Source organism: Gallus gallus, chromosome 4 (genome assembly GCF_016699485.2).
Source record: "Gallus gallus isolate bGalGal1 chromosome 4, bGalGal1.mat.broiler.GRCg7b, whole genome shotgun sequence".
Lineage (NCBI taxonomy): Eukaryota > Metazoa > Chordata > Aves > Galliformes > Phasianidae > Gallus > Gallus gallus.
This window is the reverse complement of record NC_052535.1, coordinates 43,724,908-43,749,497: the sequence shown is the minus strand read 5'-3', so window position 1 is coordinate 43,749,497 and position 24,590 is coordinate 43,724,908. Positions and strand designations below refer to the sequence as shown.

At 34.5% G+C, this 24,590-nt stretch overlaps 1 protein-coding gene across 3 annotated transcripts in view; it reads left to right on the top strand.

The window, feature by feature from the left end:
• GPM6A (glycoprotein M6A) overlaps positions 1-24,220 on the top strand; it is a 100,880-nt gene extending 76,660 nt beyond the window's left edge. For all 3 annotated transcript variants that reach the window (NM_001012579.2, XM_046940116.1, XM_046940117.1), the window contains 5 exons: positions 7,050-7,206; positions 15,298-15,451; positions 16,945-17,021; positions 18,248-18,313; positions 21,889-24,220. In NM_001012579.2, coding sequence (NP_001012597.1) covers positions 7,050-7,206; positions 15,298-15,451; positions 16,945-17,021; positions 18,248-18,313; positions 21,889-22,041 — 607 coding nt within the window. In that variant the 3' untranslated portion in view covers positions 22,042-24,220. The remainder of the gene's footprint in view (positions 1-7,049; positions 7,207-15,297; positions 15,452-16,944; positions 17,022-18,247; positions 18,314-21,888) is intronic.
• Positions 24,221-24,590: the final 370 nt, after the last annotated feature.

The window sequence follows — 24,590 nt, the reverse complement described above, 5'->3', positions numbered from 1 at the left end:
TGAATGATGTGAACTTTTGAACACCCTATATTATAGGAAACAAACATTGTAATGTTCTATGTCAGGATTATCAATTGCAAGCTTATGCAGTTCTGTTTCATAATATGTTTGGAAACAGCAGTTCAGAGACTGGGGAGGTACCTGTAAAAATGTGCTCATTTCATGAAGAAGACTATTCGAAGTTCACGGTAGTGCATATGAATATCAGCAGGATGGTCTTATGTAAATAATTATCTGGTCTTTGTGCAAATACAGACCACTACTTTTGGGCAGACAAATATATTATTTAATATGTGTTAATCAGCTTTCTTTCTTAGTTATGTGGAATTTTAGATTGGCTGTAATCTCTTTGTGCCTTTCTTAGCTGGCAGCTCATTTTCATCTGATTTTTTTTTTCTTTTTCATCCTAGTTTTACTTTGCACAATAATTTTACACATGTAAAATGGAAAGCATATGCCTATGTAATGTACATCTCTCTAAATACTTCCTGTGCTTTGTGAAACTAAGATAACTGGCCTTTAAACAGGACGTCTGAAAAGGATAGAATTAACTATTACCAATCCCAATCTGGAGTTTTAGTATGGAGTATCAAGTAACAGCATAGTCTTTATGCTATTACTATTTACTATGTGTGACTCCAAGTTTATATTTATTATAATGAAATAAAAATTCTGCAGTAGGCGTTTGCTGCATCATTATAATATATATTCCTATTGAAAATTGACTGGAAATTCAGTGCCCATAATGCACAGTACCATCCAGCAGTAATTCTGCTGGATGCCTGCACCCTGCTGTGCACTAATTCCAGTCTATTTTTGGCCTTCTAAAGGAAAAGAGGGTTCAAGATTTCTTCTGTAGTTACTGTTTTTTAAAATGTTTTCAAGAAAGCAGTATTGCCAGAGGTAAGAAGACAGGACAAGCCTAGATTATCAGAAATAACATTGAGAGACCACTTAATCCATGTCATAGTGGATATTCTTAAATAAACTTTTAAAGACCCTTTCCTATTCCAAGAGCATTTGTTTTTGCTACTATTGCACACGCTTCTGTTTGTGCAATAGTCTAATATTCCACTAGGTTGTGGATTCTCTGCTGGTTTTAGAAATGCTCCATGAATCTCAGCTCAACTGTCCAGTTCCTGGGACCATCAAAGTTTTAAAGCAGGTTGACTCAAGGTAGAATTCTGCATTTTTATATCGAGTCATATACCACAAAAGAATCTGTTAAAAACAGTAGGAATTTATGTTGTATTATCTGCTGTTCAGAGTAGAAGAACAAAATGCAGAATACAAGAGCATCTTGCATCCTATAATACAGTAATCTTTTCAACAATCTGACTTCAGTATTGAGCAAATGTTTGTATGCTTATTTACAAAACTTATTCCAGAAATACAGAGCCAGAAGATGGCTGTTTTCATTTGTAGTACATTTTATTTCCCTTTCAATTTAAAAAAAATAATAATAATACTTTTGGGCCTTCATTGTTCTTATCATTCATCTATTTTTCATTCTTTCTCCATTTATCATTTTCCAACAAACTTTAATTGAACACTCTGTACTCTAATATGCTTATTTCCCACCTGTATTTTAGAAACTTAGATACTGTGTTAAACTAATCTCTGAAGAATCCCTAGGGAGTTATGCTGACATTTTTTTTACTGGTCTCATTTTTCTTTTCTCTACATTGAGAATATTTTAGTCTCTTTTTACCTCGAGCATTGTGTTACCTAGAGTTTTTTAGTCACTCTTCTGTAAATGATTTTTAATCCTCCTTTTTCCCTACTGGCTGTATCTTTTCTTTCTGAAGGGTGTCTTTGGTTGTCTATTCCCTCTTTCCTAACGGTGCCCCTGTGCTTCATAGCACCAAAACCTCTTTGCTCAAACTATTTAAGTGAATAGCGTCATGAACTTACATCAATAAATTGTTCCCAGCTGGTGTGCAGGAGAGGCTAAGCACCTCTTTTCAAAACTTCCATGGGATGTGACTTCTGCATACCTCATACAAAACTTCTTGCTTACAAATAGCCCTCTACACCTTGTTTATCTAAAACAAACAAAAAACACAAAACAAACATTGCAAAACTGTTTCTGAGATCTTGAGATAGCTTGAGAGGGCAGGATGCTTTCTCAGTCTCTTAACAACCTCTGAGGATCAGTCTCTCAGGGGACAAAAGGATCATCACAAAGGCATCTAGCATTGATTATTTAAAGTTCCTTGTGATGAGAAAGCAAAATATGAAGAGAGAGAAAAAAAAAATAAAAACAGAACAAACCAGCAAAGCTGATTTTAACCAGAGATGATGATTACATTCATTATTCTACGCTAGTTATAAAGAAATTATAATTGTAAATGAGAAATTTTACTGTAATAATCTAACTAGCTTTGTATTTGATAGTGCTAGTGTTGTATTTTCCTTACTTTGAATTGATTTTTTACTTTTAGTATTATTATTTTTACTCTTGGCTATAGGTATAATTGCCTGAATTTCACGCTGAGAATATAGGTATGGTTTGATGGCAATTATGTGCTATTCAACACCTGTAGTATCCAAATGACATTATCTGTATTTGGAGAAGTTATGTTATAAATTCAGGAAGTGTGAAGTAGAATTATACATACTGAAAAACTGCTTTCACGTAAATACCTGTTATACTGGTGGATTAGACCAACCCAAGCCTCTGTAAATTCAGTATGAAATGTACACTTTGTCCAGATTGAAAGGTTTTCTGGGAAACATGACAACCACATGTCACAGAGAAAACATTTTTGTTGTTGTTGTTTTTATTGTAGTTGCTGTCGCTGTTAATTGCAAATAATTGTCTGTAATGCAGTCATATTTTAATGCAGTTAAATAAAAATATCCCTAGATAATATGTTGATTGTTCCAAAGGAATATAAATTAATTTTGATAGAAATGTCTATGTTGGTATGCCCTAGGTAAATGTCAATCTTCAGCACTGAGGGTAGAAAGATTACTGTGACTAGACTAGTATAGTGTAAATGCCTCAGAGTTCCTACAGTTTGTAATTCCTTTTTGGAATAGATAAAAGATCAGCAGTAGAAGTTCTTTTTGGTTTATCTGTTCATGTGGGAAATACAGTTAGTATCACAGAGCAGTACTGGTTTACACCAGTGAAGCAACAAGTTCTTCAAGCCCAAAGCATTGTTACTTCAAGACAGAATTTAACAAGAGCTAATTTTGAGTATTGAAATACACTCAAAACAGGATAAAATAGCTATCAGTTCACTTGCCTGAAGGAGTGTCAAAGAAAATTAAAAGCTATTTTATTAAAACACTCGTCCCCAAACTGTGCTATACATAGACATGATCATCCAGCATTTAATCTTGTTGCTTGTTGATTTTTTTTTTCTATCCTTGTATTTGCAAATCACCACAAAAATGCACAGCAGGAAATCTACAACATTCATCTCACTCGCTGAGAATATTTTCACTCACCTCTGACTTGTCTCTGCTGGGATAGTCTACTCTGTACTCCGCTACAACCTGTTAAGATGTTAGCGCTGATGGTCTCCATTAGCAGCTTCAGCTAATGAAAGAAAGTGTTTTCAGTACAGCTATTTTAACATTCATATTGTTGGAAAGAATCCAGATTCAGATTAATGAATTAGAAAGTATGCTTAATATGGAATAATTAATGTCCCGGCAGAAGACAAATAAGTGAAAGATCAACTTGATTTAAATTACAAATTGAAAGATGTCACGTTTGTGTTTGTTAGTATTTCAAAACACAGTGTAATGAGTAAATCAGGTCTGGAGCCTACAACAGTCTCTTCCAGATACAAACAATATGTGAAGTTCATTTTACATTATTCTGTTAAAATAATAATAATAATAATGACTTCTAATTTTGGGATGCTTTTCATGATTAAGTTATGTTTACATAATTCAACAGCTTATTCGATCCAGCAACCTACATTAATATGTGAAGACGGCGCTATCAGTTTGAATTTGTAATCTTAATTCGCTGTCTTTTAACAGAAATGTTTCATGACTGTGAATGTATCATTATGTAATATTCTTAGGACTCCTGCATTTAGTGAATAACTATTTAAGATTTCTTATTGTTCCTCTCGTTTGGAGTAGCCTCAGTATTCAGCTAATGTATATCTTTCCAGTCCCATCAGAGGTACAGAATTTACCTCTTTAATTTTGTCTCTGCTTCCTTTGCTCCTTAGGCACCTCTTTCCACCCACTCCAGCCTGCACAAGTGTGAGCCCTGTTTGTCCTTCTGCTGTGCCCTTGTCCCCCTTGCCCATTGGCTCCTGTTCACTGCTCCTTCTGCTATTCATTGTTACCTCCCTGGCTGCTCTGGTGCTCTGTCTGCAGCATTTGAGACTTTACTGAAACACAGATGGCAATTAATCTCTCTGAGTTCATTCACGAAGAATTAAATTTTATTTTTAGAGGATGTCAATTTCTGTTTTTACAAGGCCTATATTTTACTATCTATTATAATTTCATTGGAAGATCAAAGTTTATGTGAAATTTATAGATGCTGTAGAATACTTTAATGCCAATAATATCTTCAAAACTATATGTGATTAAAAGGCAACAACTGTAATATATTTTCTTTAAATATAGCATACCTAATAGATAAATTGCAGTACAATTCTATCTGATGTCCTAAAAGGTAATGGAATTATTGTTTCACTATTTTTACTTCTTACTCTTTGCATTATGCAAGGTCTGTTCTTGCAGCAAGTCAGGCCAGCAGAGATTTTTCTATTTTCTGAGTGTGTGATGGGAGCGTATGAGGAAATTGATTTGGTTAGTGTTTATCTCTTTATATTTTCCTCATAAAAAGATTAATGAAAGCTATTCCTTTGGTCACACATAAGGCTGAGGAAAAAAACAGAGATCTGTTGGTACCCTACTTGATATGAGCAGCTCAGTGGGAGGCTCAGCACAGATGGTTTAAAGAGCTGTTGCAAAGGCTGAAATAGTCTCTGGACTTTCCAAAAGCCTTAATCCCTTCAGGGGAATGATAGCTTCTAATTTCTACAGCACTGAGCACACGGAGGTCTGTGAGGAGCCGCTGCTGGCATAACTCCTACACTTTAGCCACTGGCAGAGGCTGCGCTGTATAAGGTGTATAACGTAGGAGGGGCAGCGTATCCTATGGCATGATCACAAAGTTGTCTGTTGCCTACAATACGTTTATTTTCATCACTAATGGCAAGATAGGCTCAAAACATAATTTTAAAACAGTGTTACACTGAGTGAATTACTACAAAATTAGGAAAATGGGATTTTTACAAGATAATCAGTAATTATATCTCTTAAAATGTCATCTTTGCATCAGCTAACATTGTCTACAGTGCTAGATTTATTTTACAATTGTGAACAGTTTGTGTATCTCTTTCATACAAATTTCAACTTGCATTATTTTTCACTTGGCTATGAAATAAAGGGTGATGTGGAAAGAAACAAAGAGGACTTTGTTATTCGGATGTGAGAGAGAAAGTATATTCATTTTCATTCCCTGGACGCTTCAGTCATTGCCCTGGGAAAAATGCTGTAACATGCTTATTGCATTAATTTATTGCACATTCCATCCCCCACCCTCTCAGCTAGGTCATAAGTTTAGCTGAATTTTTATGAGACTAATGCAAGCTTAAAATAAATTCAGTGATGCTGTTGACACACTGGTACATCTTAAACATCAACTGTAGACTTTGAGTCTCTTGAAAACCATTCAAATTCAAAGATATGTTAATGGACTGTTGAGCCTTGTTATTGTCAACTGTGAATTGAGAGTTCTCTTTTGGGTGACAATTAAAAGTGTGAACCTAAAGAAATGTTATTAGATATTTCTTTTCATAATAATAGAGGTATCAATCTTGGTGTACTGAGAGACTTTCAGTGTGGATAGCTGTTCAGTGCATGTCAAAATTCATCTTCTAGATCCTCAAGGCACTCTGGCTTATTTTCCATCCTACTTCCTAATGAGCTGTTTTATCTTGACCTGGACTTACTAACTGACTGGAACTTACTAACACCTGAAACCTACACATTACCTTCTTCTGAGAAGTCACACAACTTGCCAAATTACATCAATAAACTGAAAGCTCACGGTGGCTAGTTTTTCAGAGAGGTCCAAGTATAAGACAATGAAACTTGATGATTCAGAGCAATGATCATGAGCAGTTTAAGCTTGGAAAAACCTTAAAAGAGAAATCCTTCTGAGCATCTCTTCAGAAACCTTTTTCGTGAGAACATTTAGGAGCCAGTGTCTCCATGCCAGCACTGTTGAGTTTGCAGAGAGTGCTGGGCAGGCCAACCACAACACAGCCCAATTAATCTTTTTAATCACTTCAGTGTTCTGGGGTCTGCATGTTACACTGAGAACCATCCTTTGATTTCTTGACTTTTGGGTTTATAAAATGATGTTTTTAAAACTCCACTATAGAAAAATCTCTGGATAATCTGCCTTAGTTGCTTTTATTTGAGAAGCATATCTTTCTAGTTTGAAATTAGGGATCTCTTCTGAAGATTTTACTATTATGTGTCAGACACTTTGATCACTGGCGAATAAGCAGAAAAATGATAATGAGGAGATAACAGTGACTGATATTGCAACTTGAGAACTACCTGCATATGTAGAAAGATTTATTGAAGATTATAACAAAATTCCTCATCTCCAATGAAACAAAATCCTAGTGCTAGGTGCAATGTGTTACTCAGGGAATATGTAACCTTTTTCTGTTTTTCCTTTGCCACTTTATCTAGATGTAAAATGAAATGAATTTGATGTGATTTTCAAATTTTTCTGACAAATTGAGCTCTCTTACCTGTGCAAATCAATGTTTAGTTTTTCTTTCAATTAAATGGTCCAATATTTTTATATTGATGCTGTTTTATTCAAAAGTTTGCTCTTGTACTCAGCTCAGCTGTTATAGTATATCAGCACTTAAGCTGACTCCAGAGTAGAAACTTTGATGCTGAATCTAGTTATCTCACCCTGAAATTTCAGAGTCAGCTTTAAATAGTTATGCAGATAAATAACTTCTGCTCTTCCTGTACAGGATTGACATCTTCAAGTACGTGATATATGGTGTAGCAGCTGCATTCTTCGTATATGGGATTTTGCTGATGGTGGAGGGATTCTTTACAACTGGTGCCATCAAAGATCTCTACGGGGATTTCAAAATCACTACTTGCGGCAGATGTGTCAGTGCCTGGGTAAGTGGATAAGATTTTGTAGTTTTAATACAATCTGTATGTTTGTAATGCATTGTGATGTTTTTATTATTTTTTTCTTTAATATTTTCTGATACTTCAGTGATTAAAAATCCTAGCAATGGATAATAGACCATTTGAAATGCTCCTCATGTCAGTTAATCACTAAGTAACTAGGAAGAAATTAATTCTACCATCCGAATGGGGAAGCTTATTCACTCAGCAAAGTGAGCTGTTTGACCAAAAAGACCAAAAGTTTATAATGCCTTCAGCTGTACTAGGCAAGAAATACTTTTCTTACTATTTTCACAGGTACTTAGAAAGACTGCCCATTTCAGTTTGGACAAACCTGTCATCAGGTTTTCTTTTGTTTCATTCTTAAACGAGAAGCAGCCCGTTATTTATTCCTACTTTATCTCTGGTTTGAAGAGCCCATTCACTTATTATCCTAGAAAAGATAGATTAAAATGATTCTGATTTGTACAGGGACTTAAACAGAGGTTTCTCATAGTGAAATTGCTGACTATTTGTGTCTGGGATTATTTTAAAGTGAGTGGGCAGGCCTGTTCCACAGCAGTTAAATAACTACATATTTTGTTATTCTACTCTTCTGGATATCAGGTGAGAGGCCTGTACGTTTCTTAAATTGGAATACAGATTAGGAACAAGTATAGGCTTGTCACATCTCCCTAACATACTAGTAGCTATCAAAATGAGTACTTTGGAAATCCCGACACTTAATATTAAATGTGAACACAGGTAATCTACACACTAGAAATTAGAAAACGCAACAAATATGTAATTACTACATAGATGTAACATGCTCCACAGTAATGCTACTTTTTCATCTTTTTTATTTTGTTCCAATCAAAAGTCATTGTGTGATCTCAACACTTTGGCTGTGAATAGTTTTAAAGTCACTAACATTATCTTCTGTATATTTAGTATTAAGGAACCCTGTATTTTAATGAGTGAAAGGGATTTTTCTGCCTTTGAAAATTGTATTGGTTACCTGAATATCTATGTTCTATTTTACTCATGATTCTCAAGTTCTTAAAGTAAAACTTAAAATTTCCAAAACATTTATCAATTTATTTTAGAATTATTATTATTATTATTTTGAAAGGAAAATCATGAAAGCTTCTCAAATGCCTTCAAAAAATACATCTGTGGGGCGTGAAATTGTCATATCAACTTGTCCAGACTGAAGCAGTTATTTCAGAGGCAGCAAAACTGCGTCATGATGACATTTGATTCTTTGTGTAGCAGAAGGAACAGAGTTCTGTGCAGACTCAGTTGGCTTTCCCACCCAAACAGGTGCATCATATCTAAATGCTAGAAATGAAGCTCTCATTTCTCAAAGTCAGATCCATATCTGGATTTTCAGATGACAAAATGCTGATCTGAGAGACAGAGGGGTATTTCTTCTGGTTGAATACAATCTGAGGAACCCAGATACCATTCCTCCATGTTAGAAAACCTTCTCTTCAAGGAAGAAGATATATTTATGAGTCTAAACTCCCTTAATCCAATGTTCCATACAGAAAGCATTTAACAAAATGATTTCCAATCCTGATACATGCTAAACAGCGAATACCTTAAACACCTTAGCTACTGACAAGAAAAGTGATCAAGATGAGCTTCATATGATGCTCTCACCTTTCAGACTGCATAGTTCAAAGTCAGAATAATGAATTATTGTTCCAAATGACCTAGAAGCTAGCAAAGAAGTCTTAGCAGTTTGGCCAGTTGTACAAGGTTTCTGCAGTTTCAGAAAGGTAATACTTCTGAGAAGTCTGAATGGTTGCACGTTTAGAATCTACTATACGATTAATAGCCAAATCACTGACTTTCACTGGAAGTCCATACCTGTTGATTCAATCTCAAGTTTATGTGTTTCACAAACATCACTGAAAAGAAATAGAAAAGGAGGAGGAAAGTTTTGAGAATGTGTAAGTATACACATTTTGAGGCAAAGGACTTCCAAATGTCAAATGGACAATGAGAAAGAGATATTTTGAAAACATCAGTGTGTTAGAAAAAATAAATTGAAGAAATCCTACCTGGAAGATTTTAAAATTAGATTAGGAAATTCTGTTGGTGTTAAATACCAGATAAGATTCAAAGACTTTTGTCTTGTCTAAAAGACACATGGAATACCTAATGTCAAAGGTGCTATGCAACCTAATGCTACAAAACCACCAACATCATAAAGAAAATTTCAGAAATAAAATATGGAGTATGGTTTGTTTACAAGAAAGCATCACAGATAAATTTTAAAATCTTCAGGGAAAACTTATTCATCTCTCATTGTAAAGACATCTTCAAATTGAGTGTCTCATAGTGGATTTCAAATTTTCAATTTTTCTTTTTTCAATTTTTCAGTTCAATTTTAAAAATTTGGTTAAATAATCTTTATTGTGTATTTGTGATGCAGCTGTGGAAATCTACTCCCCTTCTGCTGCCAATAAATTAATTCACAGTAAATCAGAAAGTTAAACAGTTGTTTTATAGGCAGCTAACTGATTTCAGTTTGTCAGATATCATGTCTAGAATTTCAGCCTTGAAAGGCATAGCTAAAGGAATTTTAGAAAAATATGCATTTAAATGAAAAGAGAACAGTAATGATGGTCATTGCTTTTAATTTTAGCAAGATCAGTTTTCATCCACTTAAACTATCCATAAACGTTAAATGTTAAAAAAAAATAACAATAGCAAAAACAAACAAACAAAACAAAAACAAAACCAACCAACCAACCAAACAAAAAAAAACAGTTCCATAAAACGCATGCTTCAAAAGTTTAAATTTCAATGATTTCATCATTCTCTGGTAACGGTTTTTAAGAATCTAGAGAATGTCTCCTTGGCTTGTATTTAGCATGTAGATGAATAACAATTAGGCAAACCTGAGAAGTTATTTTGACTGTTACAGTCTGTCCTGCTATTAAGAGAAATTTGGACCAATACTGTAATATTATTGGCTTTCTTTTTCTCTTGAAGCAGTTGACTTGAATGACAGCCAAGAAGAATTAACCACACAACAGTAATAACATAGCATGAAATGTATCCATGTTTCAACAAGAGTCTTGGAGCTGTGCCTAGGAATATAACATGTCAGAGTGAGAGAGAGAGGGGATGAACATGTTTTGTAGAGGCAATAATAAAGACCAGCAAGTTAGTGCTAGGAGTAGCGAGTGTAATTTTTTAGACCAAGCAGAAAAGTCTTTACAAGTGTGTATTTTCCATGATTTGTAGCAAATTTAGTACTAATGTCAGAACATCAGACTCCTTCCAGCAGTGTTATTTGTAAAACGAGAGAGGTTGAAAAATGTGTATTTCATCATTTACCTCTGTCCAGGACTGGGGCATGAGGCATGAGTGTAGGAAGATGCTAGTTAGAACAGATCCAAGAATGCAAGAGGAGTCCCTTGGGTTGTGAGCTACTTAAATGTCCTTCTTTTATTATATTTATATTTCAAACTGGGTGTAAAAAGAGAAAATGAGGATGGCTAGGATGACAAAGGATGATTTGCAACAACTTAAGCACTGATATATCAGTGAGTTTAAAGATATCTGTACGGTGAGGTTATATATTGAAATAAAATCTATAGGTAGTCAAACGCAAATGTGATGTTATAGAGACAGAACATTTTAGGAAGAATTTGAGATCTTCCTGTTCATGCTTTTGAGTTGCCAGCAAAAGAAAACTGCAGACAATAATTTCTGAGTCTGGGGAGAAGTTTGAATGGCATGGCTTAGATCGTCAAGCTGAAAATAAAAAACAAAACATTAAGTGTGTGTCACAGTAGATAATAAATGTAAATTAGATATAAGCAGAGCAAAGGGTACTTCTTTTCATAACTCTTGTGGTAAAGCTCATGTCAGGGAGTTCACGTAAAACAAGAATATGAGTAGTTTGAAATAGATGAAATTATGTGGCACCATGAGCTTTTTAAGAGTTAAATATATTTTCAGGCACTTCTGAATTTATTGCTATATTTCTGTATGTATACGTATAATAGGTAGCAGAAATGTCTTCATGCAATAAAATGACGAGAGTAACAGTTGGAGTTCACTATTTCCATTTCAATCCGTCTCTTTGTAGTAACAGAACTTTTAAACATGGTTTTGCAGTGTCTCCACGGTGACTGAAGTAGTCATAAAATGTTGTTTTAAGAGTATTAAAATATTTATAACAAAACTAAAATAAGAACAGTATTAGAAAGTCAATCAAAGTGCTTTTCATGGGACCAGTATCCATATGTTTTAAAAAGAAAGCAGTAACTGAAATCTTGATCTTATTAAAACAGACAGAGTTTGGTAATGTTTTCAGTGGAAACAGGATTTTACCCAGCTGTGACTGCCATGAAAGCTGTTCTGCCATATATGTGTTATTTCAGAATGTACAATGAAATCTCTGCTTCCTGATGCTGATTTGTGAAACAGATTTTATCATAAAAGCCTTCCAAAAGGGTTGGTGGCTTGATTGCTTTGGTGCATCATGCTTCAAGACAGCCCTTGTTGCCAATGAAAATCTTGTAAACTCTGGCAGGAAGGTTTTACCAGCCACAGAGCAAGAACTTGGTGCAAGAACTTAACTGCTACACAGGTTAAATATCTGTTTCGCTGAAACTATTATCCAGTTAAATGAATTTCTCCATCACTTCCACTTTGTTTTGTATGTTTCCCTTCTTACTGTGACAATTGAGGTGACCAGAGAACCACATCATCGCTATCAGTACAATACACAGAGTAGTAAAGAACTAACTGGGGTACCTCTTTAAGATGTACTGCTATTTCATAAATCTTTGGCTTGTCACATAGCAGAATGCTACTTCAAAGCAGAATGATCCCTTTGAATCTCTGCAGACTAAGTTCTGAATTTAATTCCTGCAGTGAACAGGCTCCCTGAGCATTTAATACAAGCTGTCTGCAGCAGAGGGTAGACTGTCATGGCATAGAAAATTATTTTTAAAAATACTTTAGTCCTTCTCCTATGGTTTTCAAACAAATGTATTTGCATTTTCACCCCATTGTAAAAGGAATTTGTAACATTTCCTGTTACCAGAAACTAATTACTTGTTGAGCAAGGTTAACTTTTTGATTTTTACTGCCCCTAGAGCAGAAAGTGTTGTCATGTCCAGATTACAGATATCACAGATATCAGTGATAGTGTCTTCCAGGGATAGCTGTTAATTACTGTGATTTAACATGATTTTTTTTGCATTTCAGTTATTCTTCTGTGAGATGAAGGAAATTTACCTATCTTTTCCCCGTCCTTTTAGTATTATGACAAAAAATTGACCCCTGGTTCCTCAGTCAAAGCTGGCAGGAAGGAAAAAAATGAAATTCTTCTTTTTTCTAAATTATTTCTTAAAATTAAATCAGCATTTGTTTCCCTTTTTCTGAACCACTAAACTGAGCAATCATGTTTTTAAAAGAGAATCCCTTCTACAAACAAGCAGACATTTCTCTCTGAATAAGTAGTTCCTATGACTCCCAGCCATCATCTGACAGATTTCTGCTGCTCTTATTCTAAGCCCCAGGCAGAGGCAGGCTGTTTTGGGGGTTTTTTTAGAGGCTAATGAGCTCTGTTTTTTCCTCTTTGCTATACCAATGCTTTGTATTATCTCAGTGCAGATTTTTAAGCAGGCTTCCTGTTCTATGCTACAGAGAGATCCATTCCTTCTACAGATCAAAAGATGCACAAATATTAAACAAAGATTGTAATGCTCATACTAAGGCTGATCTTTTTCCTCCCTGTCCTCTCTCTTAAATTATTATACGTTACTACACTGAGCACTACGCTAAATTTTTAAGATGTTGATTAGTTCATAAGTTCTGGAAGGAGGCTCAAAAAATAAGGCCACAGATTTAGCTGTGTTTGGCACACCCTTAGAATATAAACTAAGGAAGCAAAATGCTTCCAGAAAACAGTGATCTATAGAATATAAAATAGGAAATGGAGACTTTAAAGGCTGTTCTGAGAACACACAGAGAACGTTTTTTCTTGTTGCTTGTTTCTGCTTTACAAAACCTGCATGTAACTCTTCAACTTGATAATAAATGAGGACCAGACTTAGCGTTTAGTTGGGTATTCGTAGTCCTTAAGTGAATCTGCATTTCCAAGTAATTTTCTGAGTAATTATTTGTAAATAAATGCCCAAGGTTTGAACAGATGTTGCCTCATCAGCTTTAAGACTGTAACATGGAGCAAAGAAAAAATGTTTCTCTTCATTGTTTTACTTTATCTTACAGTTACTTGATTCCTTCTGATAATTATTTTTAGAGCTATAAATCCTCCAACTTTTCAAACTAGGGACAATCAGGAAAATCAATCTGACTTAAATTTGAAACTGGATTAATTAAACTACATTAAATCTCTATGCAAATACACCTCCTCAGAATTAGAATGGCTTTTATTAATATTATTTGGAAGTAAGGCAAATTACATTAAAGTCTCTTTAATATGACTTGAGAATGTCCATCCTATACCAGCAAAGTAATAAAATTACCTCACTTAAAATTCAAAACTAGTTTCTGCTTTGGATTATTTTTCCTGATCAGGTACATATAGACAAGCTATGCCTGGAGCAATTTTAAGTGCCATTTACAACCCTTTATATCTGATATTATTTGATTTCAGGAACTAAAAACTGTTGGTTTTTTTTATTAGGCTTTTTCCTTTATGACCTCATATAAGAGATCTTTCATTAAAATAACCAGAAAATGTCTTCAATTTTCCCTTTATTTACTCTTTAAAGTTTAATTTTAAGCACACCGTGGACTAGCTTATTCTGCTTTTAAAAATAGGTCTTATTTCTTATTCTCAGATTTGGTGGTTTTTGTTTTTTGGTTTTGGGTGTTTTTTTTTTTCCTGTGGTAAGTAGCTAAAAAAATGCCACTGTGCTGAATATTTTTTGTTTCAGCAGTGTGTTTAGATTCATCAACCTTTCTGAAACCATCAAATCTTGAGGCTATTGTGATTCAACATGTAGAGGTTGACTTACCTTCCACATTTAGCAGCGTAGCATCTTTATATCCTCTCCATGGCATAAAATGGAAAGATTACTGATGAATGTCTGCTAGTTGTCTGAGGTGGCATGCTTATATATTTGTTTGTTTTATGTGTTATGCTGTGTGCCAGTCTAACTACCAGCCCTGGAGGCAAATAGAGTTCAATGCTTCCTACAAGCATATTGCTATACAAGTAATGAATGTCATATTCTCAAGGCTCAGGGCTAAAAAAGAAAATGCATTGAGCCTTTGGAAATGTGTAACAAAACATCTAGCTTAATTCCTTGCTAAGAGAGGTAAGCACCCTAGTTTGTTCACAGTGATGAATTCTGTTGTATTTCTTTTGATCTCAAATTTCTGTAAATGTAGTAACAAAATGACAGATAGATGGTCTCATTGATTCAGTACCAGTGAAATTCTGCAGTAGCTATGAATTAGGACTCGGTTTTTTTTAAGACCTGCATTTTAGTAGCAAAAGCAAGCACAGCATACAATATTTCACTATGTATATATTTATTATTGTGAAAAATAGTAGGAAAACCAATCTGTTGCCTCTTGTTTTAACTATAGATTAGTGCTGATGGGGGAGAGGTAGAGATATTCTTCACGAAGTGTGCAGCACTGTCAGTACTTCAGATGTGATGCTTTGCATCGATCATAGACCCAAGAGTGACAGGAACATGTGGAGTAAGCTTGCATTTCTGAAACTGTACCTGCTCTGTTCTTCTAATGAGACCAAAACCATAATGCTAACAAAGACAGAAAGAGACAAAAAACAATCAGAAATCCGTTTTTTCTCTCTCTCCTTCTCTCCTTCTCTCCTTCTCTCCTTCTCTCCTTCTCTCCTTCTCTCCTTCTCTCCTTCTCTCCTTCTCTCCTTCTCTCCTTCTCTCCTTCTCTCCTTCTCTCCTTCTCTCCTTCTCTCCTTCTCTCCTTCTCTCCTTCTCTCCTTCTCTCCTTCTCTCCTTCTCTCCTTCTCTCCTTCTCTCTCTCTTCTCATTATTCAGTGATTCTTTTTCTTGCATTTGGGGTATCAGTTAAATTCTGACTTACTTGTTTTTCCCTCTTTTACTACAGTTTATTATGCTGACATACATCTTTATGTTGGCTTGGCTTGGCGTTACAGCCTTCACTTCTCTGCCTGTTTACATGTACTTCAATCTGTGGACCATTTGCCGAAATGCCACCTTAGTGGATGGAACTAATCTCTGCTTGGATCTTCGCCAGTATGGTATGTGAGTGAAGGGCACTAAATACAGCAAGATTTCACAACAAGAAATGTCATGTTGCTTTGTTTCCAAGTGTCTGAATGTTTCCAATCAATGTCTCCAAAATACCTATTTCTATGGTATTACCTACAAGTCAAGGCAGTTTATCAGAGATTTGCTGCATTTCTAGGCCTGGTGAAGATGAAGAGCAATACAAATAGGAACTTTCTAAGAGGCTTCTGGAGAAAGAATGTGGGGCTACAGGGTGAGCTGTGGAGTTTAAAAAATGTGGAAATATATTTGTTTTTTGAAGGATGGAGAATTTGGACATAAAGTGGTTTGGAATTTTATAAAAGCCTGAGTATTCTTGGATTTGATATTGATTCCTTTCTTTCATAAGACTGATTTGAGACTAGATATTCTGGCCTCCGTGGTTTCTCAGCCCACAGAACTGTGGGTAATGTTACTCTTCTTGGACACTTCTGTGAGCCTCATTCCTTTGTCTCCTTAGCCAAATATAAACATGTGGTATGTTTTTAATTGCTGCCTTAAGATAGAAAAAATACTGCATTGTGTAGGAGTGACAGGGTTTGATTTATGTTGAATTTTTAACTTAACCTGAAACAAAATACTTCACCTTATTGTTTTCAGGGGTGATCTTTTTTAAAAAAAATTGTTTATTCCCCCCCCCAGCATGATAGGCGAGTTGAAAAGACCGTTATCTGTACAGATCTCATCAAAGTATTCATTCTTCTTTCTCTTAGCTTTTGTTTTGCTCATATTTATTTTGTTCATCCTTATTGTTTATTCTTATTTTTATTTAAAATGTGCATACTGCACTAGCATGTAAAATGTATATTCTGTGAATATATCTGTTTCCTATAAATTCCATTTTAAAACTATTTATTTATGATAGGAAAGAACACTACTGTTTTTCATGATAAATGAGTTATAGTGATTTTCTTCAAGGTAGTCTTTGATTTAGTACTTCAACGTTAGCTGAAGCAAGCAGTATAAATTCTGGTTATTCTTGCTGATAGAAGCTATTATTACAATCAAATATATGTTTGAGTAATACTTGGTTATAACTTCCAGAAGAAGCTTTGTACCAGATCAACACATCTGGATACAATAGAAAGCACAGTTCTCAACACTAGGGTAGAGAATATTCATGGATATCCCGTATGATATGTGTACACACTGGTTACAAATTACTTCCTAATGTTTCAATTATTGTACTGATTAAAATGTAGAATGAAGAATTTATTGTTATTTTTAAATGGCCAAAAAATCATTACCCACATGTTTCCAAATTGAATTTTTACTAAGTAGATGAGGTGTTTGTTTTTTTGATGACTGAAATTAGGAAAAAATGATTTTGTTGTTAACTAGATTTCCATGGCATTTCTATATGGCAAAAATTGGTATTTCTTAGCTTTCCTGCCTCACATGAAGTAGACTGCTATGTAGTGTGTACTCTTATAACTAAGCAGTGTGAATACTTTTTCTGCTTTAGGTATTGTAACAATTGGAGAGGAAAAGAAGGTTTGTACCACATCAGAAAGTTTCATCAAGATGTGTGACTCGAATGAGGTGAGTAAATATGATGATATTTTGTCAAATCCATGACATATGGTATAGTTGGAAGTAACTGATGTGTGTGTTTTTTCTTCTTACTCTTTATGTTCTGATTCTAGCTGGAGTGATAAAGTGGTGTGGAAAGTGGAAAATACAGTGATTAAGTACTTTTCCTGCTCTTTTACCATGTACTGCATTTTGCCACTGCAGCTTCTCCGGACATTATTTTTCTAAACATACTTGTATTTTGTTTTTGTTAAGAAATAAGCAAGGTGCATGCGTTTTTGAAAGCTATTGCACCTTGCTGCACAATGAAGACTATATATAGAATTACTGTTTGAAGATCTCAGTTGTTGTTTTGACAGGAGAATAACATTTTCACATGGATTAGACCAAATTTTGTAGCGCACTGGGATAAATGTACCTCCTTTTATTTTTTTTCTTAGGCAAAGACCACCTATTGCAGTATAGCTGAGATTTTTGATTCTGTTTTTAAATGATAAGGGTAGAAGACAGGGCAAACAAAATAATTTCTATCCAAAACAGTAAGAGAGGATAAAATCTTGATCATTCTGAAGTCAGAGGGTGCTTCACTAGATGTTTCAAAGGGTCTTACTCTGTTTGCATAAATCTTCCTAGAATGCAGTTACACAATCACCCTTTGCTTATATCAAAAAGCATCTAAGAAAATGCAACCCTTGCTGTGCAGTCAGTCAGTACAGTGAGTGTAAACCAGATCACTGATCTGAAAAACAGATGTAATCATTTAGTTTGGGGTGGAGTGGGGAAGACAGTTAACTGGGATTACTTAAATAACTTTGTTTACATTATATCACTGTGAACACAATTTATTGGCAAAATTTGAAGGAAAATAAATCAGCATATAAAAAGCTACAGCTAGCAAAGGGAAACAAATTTTTCTCTCTGCCACTAGAGAAACCAAAGTTTTGAAAAGCTAGTTAGATAGTACCATAACTGTAAACATAAACTATTTTTTAGAGCTCTGTTTATTTTTAAATATTTATTTATTTTTATTTATTTATTTAGTCCTTGATATGAATATTATATCAACAATGCCATGTTGTGATTCAGTCTTTTGATAAAAAGTATTAGTAATCACCAGTTTTGTAGAATAGGAGTACCAGGAGGGCCATCTTTTGTTCTGCATTATTCAGGCATTTTGTTCAGTTTCCATTTAGTATTAAATCCATAAAAATCCCTTTCTTTGTCCCTCCTTGCAGCTAAACATGACATTCCACTTGTTCATTGTGGCACTTGCTGGAGCAGGAGCAGCAGTCATTGCTATGGTAAGCTGCCCAACACTCTTTATTTATTTTATTTTATTATTTGATTTGAATCACTAATATTTTGAGTGTTACTTTTTCAATTTGTGTTCCTATTGGTATAATATAATTCTGTAATTCAAGACTACTGCTTATATATACTTATAATATCCGTTTACGATCCATGCCTGTTATTTTAGGAGCTACGTCTATTTGTCTGTTCTGTGCATATATGTGAATATCTTAGTTCCGCTTTTAGAACATATTTTTACTGCTTTATAATGAAGATTACTTTCCATTTTTGCCAATGAGAGTGTGAGATAGTGCCCTGCTCTTTTGCCTTTTGCCTGCTGTGTCTGTCCAAACATCAAGATATTTCTAGAGTGGGGATTCTGTACTGTATTCCCTGTACTGATGTGTACTCTACTCTAACCTTTATAAAAATTGGTATAGAGAATGAAGAATGACCGTTACTTGGTACTGATGCATTCCCTCAGGGAATTTTTAGTGATGGTGTTTGCTTTGCTATTGCAACTAATATTTTGTCAATGAATTCCACAGCCATACTTTGTTTGCTTGCTCTCCTTAGAATCATGTTTGTGATTCCTGTTGTTGCATTAGGGTTTTCTTTTGATCTTTCATGCCATGTCTTATATGACACCCTGCCAACAAAGGGAAGATAAACAAAAAATACACATTTTTTTAATGTAACGATATGGTTTTGTGTTTTGGATTTTGGATGAGAAAAATGTTGACGACACGCTGATGTAGTTGTTGCAGAGCAGTAGTTGTACTAAGTCAAGGACACCTCAGCTTCTCATACTGGCCTGCCAGTGAGGAACTGGAGATACGCAAGGAACAGTGATGAGGCAGAATCAGTTGACCCCATATGGTGTCATGCAAAACAATAAAACTGGAGGAGCTGGCCTGGGGGATTCCACTATTTGGGGACTGACTGGACAGTTCTGGAGTTTTTTTGTTTTGGTTTGGTTTTTTGTTTTGTTTGGCTTTTTCTTTCCTTTATTTAATTTCCTTTATTAATTAAAGGAATAAAATATATTCCTTTATTAAATTGTCTTTATCTAAACACATGAGTTTTTTTTTTTTTTTTTTTTTCCTCCAATTCTCTTCCCAACCATCGTGGTGGGTGTGAGTGAGCAGCTGTTTGATATTTAGCTGCTAAACCACAACAAGGAGGTAAAAATGTACTTTCTGTCTAAATGCCTCATCGGGTAAGAAGAAAGATCCCGTGCTCCAAATCAGTAGGTGTTGATAGTGGGCTAGGGTACTGAAAACATTGTATAGAGGTAATTTAAGTCACTGGAGAATCAACATCCTTCCACATATGTGCTATTGCACAAAGAATCAGAGCAATGTTAAGTTGATGAAGTTAGTCTAGTGTCTTTGTACAAATCCATAATAGTAGCAAAACTCTACGTTTGTGAAATTTAATACTTCTTAACAGAAAAATGAGATCAAAATATTAGTCCTTTACAAAGGAGAAAGCTTATGAATTCATTGCAAGTTGAAAACATTTATTAGATATTTACTTTAAAATAGAGTAGTCCATCTGACTGAAGTAGTAAACATTTTGTATTTTTTACCATTCAGTAATAACTCTATTTTATCCACGAGATTGTTGAACAATAGAAATGGTAAAATCACCTCTTTTAAATGGTATTTTAATCATTCCATTGCTATGCTTCACTTTATCACTTCTGGAGATACACTTGCAAGACCGACATTATTTGATATATGTAAACTCTTTAAAGTTGTCAAAGTGTTTTGAAATTTTCCAGAGAAAGCAGTTTGCTTATACATATCAGGACCATCTGTTAGCAAATTACTTTTCATTAATCTGGATTAAAAATATATATATAGTAGAGAAATGTAGGCATTTATTGCAAAAACAAACAAAAAATTGTTAGAATTTGCAAAACCATGTGGTCACAAGTCATATTTTTCCCATAGCATTTACTTTAATCTTTTGGTCTCGGGTTTGTGCATGGATGTTGATTTTATTTATTTATTTATTATTAATTAGCTACCTGTTTAGTCTCCAAAGGGAAACGCTCTTTGGGGTTCAAAAAGAGTATATAAATCAGTGTTGGAGCATAGAAAAACTCATGCACTTTCAGGATTACATGGCAGGGAAAACTTGATTTTACAGATAAGGAAAATGTCAAACAAGAGGCGGGGAAATATTGTAAGCGTGCTAGTTCCTGTAGCCAAATAGAACTTGGTTTTTTTTTCAAGGATGTTAGGTGCAAGTTCTTCAGACTTTTACCCTCCTGAGATCATGAAATGTCCCAAAAGGAAACAAAACAAAACAAAACAAAAAACCGTTCCAAATTCTACAGATCTGAAAGGTCAAAACATACTTTCATCTTCGGAGGAAAATTAAGCAGGAATGTTTCATAGACTACGGAAAGACCCTGCACTATCTTGCATATGCCTGTAATTGAAACGTCCCGAGGCAAACTGAGGAAGCTGCCCTATTTCAATTTGAATAAGCCTTGACAGGGCCCCACTGGCTTCAGGCTATTCGGGTCAGGGAAGTGTGAAATGCAATTAGACAGCCACTTAAAGATGACCTCCTCCCTGTGACAATGTTATCTGGGAACTTGGTGTGAAATTAAAAAAAAAAAAAAAACCAAAAAAAAAAAAACCAACAATAAAGGTGGTGGATTCTCTAACTAATATGTAATTATGTAGCATGAATATTTACTTGAGATTTTTTCCTTTATAGACGCTAAAGTAGTTACTTCCAGGAAAGTCATCCTACTTACAGTGGGTGTGACATGGAAGAGATTTCAACAGCTAAACCAGAAGTTTGGTTCTGTAACTTTTTTAGAGAGAGAAGGGAGAAAAATTGGATTTTAATGAATGCCCAACTGTGCACAATGTATATTAACAGTAGTTTGTCTTTTTGTGTGTGTGTGTGTGCTTTTGAAAAGCCAAGTAAAAGGCCAAGTGAAAATGCAAGACTCTAGTATCATAGCGGAATGTTACCAAATATTTTGTGCCAAGAAATCAGGGTCTTCATGGTTTTCATCACTTAATCTTCAGCTGCTAGGTTTTCTGGTTTATGGATTTAAAATGTCAGGAAGTTGTAAGAACACTGCTCAGATACCCTCCGCTCGTAGGATTCTCATCTGTCTACCTGGTCAAATATTATTTTTGAGAGGTTCAGATTATATTTTTCAACTGAAATATAATTGTCTGAGATGGCAAAATGATTAGGACTTCCAGTCACATTCTTTGAGTTTTGTCAAGAATTTTACTGGGGGGGGGGGGGGGGGGGGGGGAGGGGGGAGGGAGGGAGACGGGGAAAGCATTTAATTCATCTGAATGGAGATTATGGAAATTTGACATCATCATCTCTCATTTGATCTAGTAGTCCCAGACCTGGATACTACTCATGGTGCCAGCTTTTGGATTAATTTACTTTGATTTCTTTTTCCTCTGTACTAAATGATGGCCAGTAAGTGTTTGAGAGTAACACAATCAACAGCAAACTCAGTCCCGTAATTTCTAAAGTTTGAACGTGAATCTGACTAGGTCTGTTGGTGCTTAACTCCATGTTACTTCTCTTACAGGTCCATTATCTCATGGTCTTGTCTGCCAACTGGGCCTATGTGAAAGATGCCTGCAGAATGCAAAAATATGAGGATATTAAGTCAAAGGAGGAGCAAGAGCTTCATGACATTCATTCTACTCGCTCTAAAGAGCGGCTCAATGCTTACACATAGAAGAAACCTTGTCTTACTTTCTAACACGTGAATGCTTTGTCGTTTAACTAAAGGCCATCCAACCATTTCAAAAACAATTGAAAGTGCTTCTCACAAAAGATAGTTTGGGTGACTTACATATCACCCACGTGCAATTCTTGGTTGTCTAGCACTTGGTTTCTAAATTAGTTCTTTCTTTGTGTGATCTTCTCTACCACAGAGCTCCTAAATAGCCTTTCCTGAATCCTTTTAAGCTAATTAGTTCCGCTAGATGAAGGATACTAAACTATTGTCAAATACAAATATGTGTTTGATTTTTTTAATCACTTTGTATGTGTTATGCATAACACCTTTTGCATTGTTTCTTATATGTTTTTGAAAAAAAGGTAGCTTTTTATACTTTTTAGTTTTGAGTTCAATAACTACTTTAACTACAGGTATACTTCAAAGGGACCATTGTACATGATGTACAATATATAAAGAAAACACTGATGACTTTCCTTTATATTTGGAAATCTTGCCAGACGGACCTTCATCAATTTGAATGAAAGTCCTGAGAACGTTTTAAACGATCAAAGGTGCAATTTCTAAATTTGTAATAGTGGGTAAAAAAAAAAAAAAAAAAAAAAAAGGGGGAAAAAAAAAAGAAAAAAGAAAAAAGAAAAAAAAAGAAAAAAGTGCTTCTTATCTTTGTTAACATTGTATTATTATTGATGTTTTTAAAGAATATTCTCTTGTTCCAAGTTCCATGGGTGATAATTCCTGTTTGTATTGTGAGCATGCCGACCGTGGTGCTAACAATGCATGGACACTTGCCTTTTGAAGGAGTTCAATACCACGGTTACCTGTTAAAGAGTTATGGTATATAGACAATTGTTACTTAAGTGATATAGTTATCCATAGTTTTTTACAGAATGATCTCTCTTTAATTCAATGATGGTTATGCTAAATTGGAGTTGTTCATGTGATGATGTGAGAAATTACTGCTTAGCTACATTTATGAAAGTAATATATCAAAAATACAGTGATCGTAGGAATCAGAAGTCTTTTTACCTGCTTTAAAAATTTAAACGGATTGCACCTGTCTGAACTGTACAAGATATATTAAAGGAGACTTCCATAAATGTTGTAGCTTGGCTTCTAGCTTTCCTACGCATATTGGTTTACCTGTATTATGTTAAAGTTAGGTGAAAGACCACTACAGAGCTTATTATTTGAAAGTGTAGTAATATATTTGAACATTTATTTTGATAGGAAAATTTTATCAGAAAGATAAGTCATCTTAATTTGAAAGAATTTCCTGTATCAAAAACAAAACCAACCAACCAACCAAACAAAAAAAACGCAACTTAAACTAAATCAGTATTATCAGACCAAATTTAGTGTTTTTTTTTTAATTAAATTTCTTTTTTGCCTATTTCTAATGCTACAAGAATGCTGTAAAGTGTCTTTTAAAGTGATGTAGCCTGACAAGACATTTTTGTCAGTGTTAAAAACTTAGGTAGTTTGTGCACTTATTGGACCATTGTGAATTCTCTCTCAGTGTAAGTGCATTTCTAATAAAACTTCTTGAGTAAAACTCTTCTTTGTACTATTACTAGTCATGCATCATCAGTAATTTTTAACAATTCTTGTAGTAAGTAGAGGGTATTACTATAGTTATTTGTGTGGCATGATAATGCATTAAGTAGTATTAGTTGATTGATTATTTTTCTTTTGCTTTTTTTGGGGATTTTTGGTTGTGGTTTTGATTTGAGGTTTTGGTTTAATTTCTGTTGCTTTTTTTTTCTTTTTTTCCAACTTTGTTTCTTTTTCTTTTTCTTTTTTTCTTTTTTTTACACTTAGACTGTCTTACAGGGTCAACGGTTTTCTCATAATGTGCAGTACCAGTATTACAGTTCTGCAAAAAGTAATAGGAACCTCTTTTGGATTCTATATTGTAGTGTTTCAGTTTTGTGTCTTAAAACGTTTGTGCTGATTTTTAAAACTATGTCTTTTAAACTCATGTAATGATGTTAATGCTTTTGGCTCTTCTCTGGTATTAGAGTTTGTATTTTCACAAAGAATGCTTTGTAGCAGGCATTACAATTAATCTGTTTTGTACATAAATGTGCCAACAGCTTGATGGTGGCGTTTTTGAAATGTAGAACAAAGTGCTTGCAAAAATGTAATAAACACACTTGTGTACTTTGTGTACTTATTAATTGTTCACACTGTGTAGTTTTTTCTTTGCCTATACTTAACCAAGTCATTCAGAACAGAAGCAGAAGCAGTCCTGTTCATTCAGTTGCCCTTGCTATTGGAACAATGCTCATGGTCACATGTACTTTTTGTACAGCCCAGGAGACAAATCCTTTAGCAGAAAGTATGAGAACAAAAACGAAAATTAGAAAAGATAAGATGGAGGTGTTATATGAATTATAGATAATGTCTCTGTCAAATATGTGATTAAAAAAAAATTCTTACTGCAGTGAAAAGAGACAAAGAAAATCTAAAACAAAGAGTAACATTTTCATCCCCTGTCATGACTCTGAGTTTCCTCTGGACTGTATCTCTCACAGATCACACAT